General features: G+C 41.3%; 1 protein-coding gene across 3 annotated transcripts in view; it reads right to left on the bottom strand.

Moving 5' to 3' along the window:
- Nucleotides 1–4,426, bottom strand: part of pik3c2a (phosphatidylinositol-4-phosphate 3-kinase, catalytic subunit type 2 alpha) — a 48,084-nt gene that overhangs the window by 19,151 nt on the left and 24,507 nt on the right. For all 3 annotated transcript variants that reach the window (XM_032522614.1, XM_032522616.1, XM_032522617.1), the window contains 6 exons: nt 3,122–3,242; nt 1,971–2,082; nt 1,618–1,697; nt 1,123–1,186; nt 170–316; nt 38–71 (listed from right to left, as the gene is read on the bottom strand). In XM_032522614.1, coding sequence (XP_032378505.1) covers nt 38–71; nt 170–316; nt 1,123–1,186; nt 1,618–1,697; nt 1,971–2,082; nt 3,122–3,242 — 558 coding nt within the window. The remainder of the gene's footprint in view (nt 1–37; nt 72–169; nt 317–1,122; nt 1,187–1,617; nt 1,698–1,970; nt 2,083–3,121; nt 3,243–4,426) is intronic.

The following is a 4,426-nucleotide window of genomic DNA, read 5'->3' as shown; positions in this document are numbered from 1 at the left end:
GTGTGTGTGTGTGTGTGTGTGTGTGTGTAGAACTTACCATTTGATGATTGACCAGACGATGTGGATCCCATCTAAAAAGCAAAACATGTTGGTCTTAGAAAGACATAGATACATCTAAACTATGCTATGTATGAATGTGTGAAGCATGCAGTACGTGTCAAGAGCCCACCTTGGGTGAGCGTGTCCTCGGTAAATTGACGGAGTGTCGCAGCCTTTTGATGGCCTCTGTAATGGCTTGTGTCTCCACCTCGTCCAGAGCACAACATAGGTTCTTCAAAGTCTGCACCACACGATCCACAGTCTTATACTGGGTACTCTGAAAACAGAGATACAGCCCAAGTTGTTTGTTATGCTCATACTAGCCTGTTGCAAAATGGATATCCCCCTGAGGTATTCTTTTGTTTTAAACTCGTCTTTAAACAGTGAAACTCACTGTTTACCACAAGACCAACACATCAGGAGGTCTCTGTGAAAGGACAACCACCAACAATTCATCAAACAGACTCATCTAAACAGGATTTCAAACTCCAAATCAGCCTACTGTGTGTACAAGGCTCAAAACAAATAAATGTCGATGCCATTGTCAGGATTAAGTTGGGTTGAGGGCGGAGCGTAGTTTAACTACGGTTCAGTCTGCATTCAATTACTCCACAATAACTCACACTGGCTGAAAACCAGATGTGCTATTTCTCGAAAGCCTGCCTTCCAGGAATGTCCTCACATTCTAGCATTTATGGTATGTGAAGTATTTGAATCAACACTAAAGCCTTCAGGAGATGTGAGAACACTGTTTGGTAACCTTGATTAATATTATTCAGTGAAAGTGTTGTATTTAGGTGTAGCATCAGAGGTGGGACCAGAGTCTCAATATTCACCGCAGTTACACAAAATTCCATTTTGAAAGATCAATACTTTCTACGCATTTCAGTAAGGTACATATACTGTGGATACATAACTGTCTGGACACATATAAGTTAATGTTGTCATTATCTTAACAGCACACAAACACTCACTGAGGGACGGACAAAAAGTTTACAGCACAATACCAGGTAATTCAATAGAGTGAAAATCATCTAAATAATTTTCTTCTTCTTTGAAGGCTCGAACAGAGGCGACACATACCTCATTTTGTTGGCAGATATCAACTTGATTATGATAGCCTTCTAAATAATCAGCCAGGCCTTGTCTGCAAAAAGACAAACAAAGAGAGATAAGTGTGAAATGAGAAATGACAGAAGAACTTTGACTGTGGTTCACTTACTGTCAGCGCTAAATCGCATCAGGACAGACTTTAGTTAACGGAACATAACTTAAGACCGGCATTAGGCAAGTAACCTGTGTGTATAATTTAGAGGCAGCACAGATAGAAAACAAGACAGATTATACTATAACTAAGACAGAAGCCTACTTCTAATCAATAATTCTGCATCAATCAAAAACTAAAACCACACATTTAACTTAAACTAGGTCACCATTTTACAGACCAGACAAGAGATAAAAGTACAAGTAAACTAAGTCCATCATGTTTCTTCATAACATTTCTATCTATTAGAAAACAAAATCCATAACTACATGTTCTTTCTGAAATTTCCCCAAACCAGTGTAGGACTCTCATACCTGGTGACATTCTCTTTGAATGGCCTCTCCACGTGGCTCAGGGGCTTCTCTAAATCTACCACAGAGTTGTCATCTTCCGCCTAAAGCAGAAGCAAAAAGCTGTCAATATTTACCAACCAAGCAGATAAGATGACAGCTACGCACTAAATCATTATTATGATACATTATTGTTATAAACCACTAAGATCATCATTTCACCAAATGAGGATAACGTGTTGTAGGTCTCCAGCAATGGGACAAAAGTTAAAATGAATCTTAGTGGCACAATGAGAATATATATTATGTCACAGTTCCGAATTATTCTACTATAATGTTTATAAGAGCTCATATGTTATCTTTATAGAGTGACTTACACTGCGTGCCAAGTCTCTTCTCATGGTGGAGTGAGAGAGTAGTTGTAATGTGATGTCATTCTCCCACTTCCTGCAGTTCTGGACGTACTCATGGCTGCCTAGGCTGTGTTTACTGTGGCACAGGGCAAAAGAGAGGCAAGGTTAAGAAAACCATACTATATGTTAACAACAATAGTAATAAGCAGTTATTGGGGAAAGAAATGGAAACACACAGAGACTAATAATTCCTTTAGCGGAGTAGGTTGTTATACTATCCCTAACAGAAGTCAGAGTGGATTACCCCTCTTATACCATGGACACTTCCCCTGAATGTAAAATAATATTTCTTTAGTCTATAATTTGGGGGAACAAACCATCTACATTGTGTTAGTATTATTTGTTTTGTTATTTTTGTCACTGTCTGAGGTGTTGATGTCACTTTTTAGAGTTGCGTGGTTATTTGAAAAATAATGCACACCCGTCATCCAATCAGATTCAGCCACAGTGTCGTTCTTCGGAGATTGTCTGTCCTTAATTACTCAAGTTTGTTTTGCGTAGAGTCAATCCTGTGCAAAGTTGGCTTTAAACGCAGCCAATGAGGAACCTATTATCCTAGCAGACAAAACCTGTGTACAAGCCATTCAGTTGCTATGGTTTTAACAAGTTAGTGCTGGTGTGGATGGGGACTTTCACTAAATGAACTACATTTGGGATTTGGCAAATGATACACAGCTTTAGGCCCCATACTAAGAGGGCTGTCTTTGCTATGATTGAAGATGAAGCAATGATGTAATTTCTTGCCGAACAACATTCATCTGATCAGCAGTTATAGTCACAGCAGGCTAATTATGCAACTTTGAACATTTGGGTGTACTGGGCCTTTAAATCTTGGTATGGGAGTAACCATTCCCATGTATCTTAGATCAGAGGGAGAAGAGAATTTCCATGTAGGAGGAGGGCGCGGGGCAAGATATAGAAACATCCGCCAGTCTCCTTGGTACATAATTTTGAAAGGATGCCAAGATTAGAGCGACAGAGAAAAAAGCTAGAGAGGGGGAAGAGTCAGCCAGGGACAATTTGTTTCTCCCAATTTCTAAAATGTTACCCTTTTGGAGATGCATGATTTCTTTTCCAACAGCAGCAACATAACCTGTCCATTTGTGTGCACTCACTTCTGCAGGACCTCCTCCTGACCACAGACTTTGAGCAGGTAGCTGGAGAAGTCGACCTGGTTCAAGTCATCGTGGACCCAGCAGAGAGTCTGACTGATCAGCAACTCCACTGGAGAACTCACTGAGGATGGCAGAGAGGACGGAGAGATGGTGGATGAAAAAGACAGTGATGGAGGCAGAGAAGGAGGGACGGAGGGTGATTGATGGAGAAAAGGGGAACCACATGAGACCGATGTGAGGGAGGGAGGTCAATGTGAGGAAGGGAGGCCAAAACGGAAAAGCCAGAGAGAAAGTGAGGGATCAGTGGTTGGTGAAAAGAGATAATGAAGAGACAGAGGGAAAGGATGGAAGAGGGCAAAAAAGAGAAGGCATTTAATCAAGTTAAAATGCTTAAAACGACAAGATTACATCAATACACACATTTTATTAGAGGGATCAGTCAGAGTTAGAGGGAACAGTCAAGTGCCCATCATGTCATGTTACAATATCATACAATTTACTGATTTAAAATTGACATCCATTTGCTGCTGTGGGAACTGAACTCTGTACCTTATATTTATCGGAATTTCTCTCTAACCGCAAACGATCCTGCCATGTTTTGAACGGCCCATGTGTCAAACCTGTTCTCGAATTTAACAAATCAGAGCGGTGTAGGGTGGAACAATATTACATGGGGGGATTTAGAGTCAGCTTTAGTTGTTTGTGTATACTGCGATATCTGATGCGTCTGGGCAAGGGAAGACTGGGTCACCTGATACACGGCAGATTATTCTGTTTAGGTACTTCTAGAGAGGTTTTAGCACACACTTAACGTTGCCAATACACAAACACACGGGCAGACAGATACAAAGACAGATAGACACTTCATAACCAGAAACATTTCAGCTTTGACCTAAGCACACACAATCAGGTTACTTAAAAGATGCTCACATAGACACACAGGTAGAGAGACCACCCTGGCTACAACAACAACAACAGATCTGCAGCCTTCAGAGGAATTTTTTTTCCTAACGGTTAGACCAGTAGCTTAAGCTTTATGGCCCTGTATGCCTGTGTGGCAGCGGTGGTGGCAGCTCAGGTTATATATATGTGTTGTAGTATTTTGTAACGAAGCAATTGGACAGGCTACCCCCTCATTTAGCGCTCTCAGGTGGTATGGGAATTCGCAGAAAGGCATTTTTGAAGGCACCACTTTAAAAGAGGAGAGAATTCCTCCATCGCATGCTGTTACCCATTTCACACATGGTTGGGAAATGGTGTTGGCTGGAACACACACACACACGCACACGCACACGCACACGCACA

Source organism: Etheostoma spectabile, chromosome 8 (assembly GCF_008692095.1).
Source record: "Etheostoma spectabile isolate EspeVRDwgs_2016 chromosome 8, UIUC_Espe_1.0, whole genome shotgun sequence".
Taxonomy (NCBI): Eukaryota; Metazoa; Chordata; class Actinopteri; order Perciformes; family Percidae; genus Etheostoma; species Etheostoma spectabile.
This window is presented reverse-complemented; position numbering and strand designations above follow the sequence as displayed.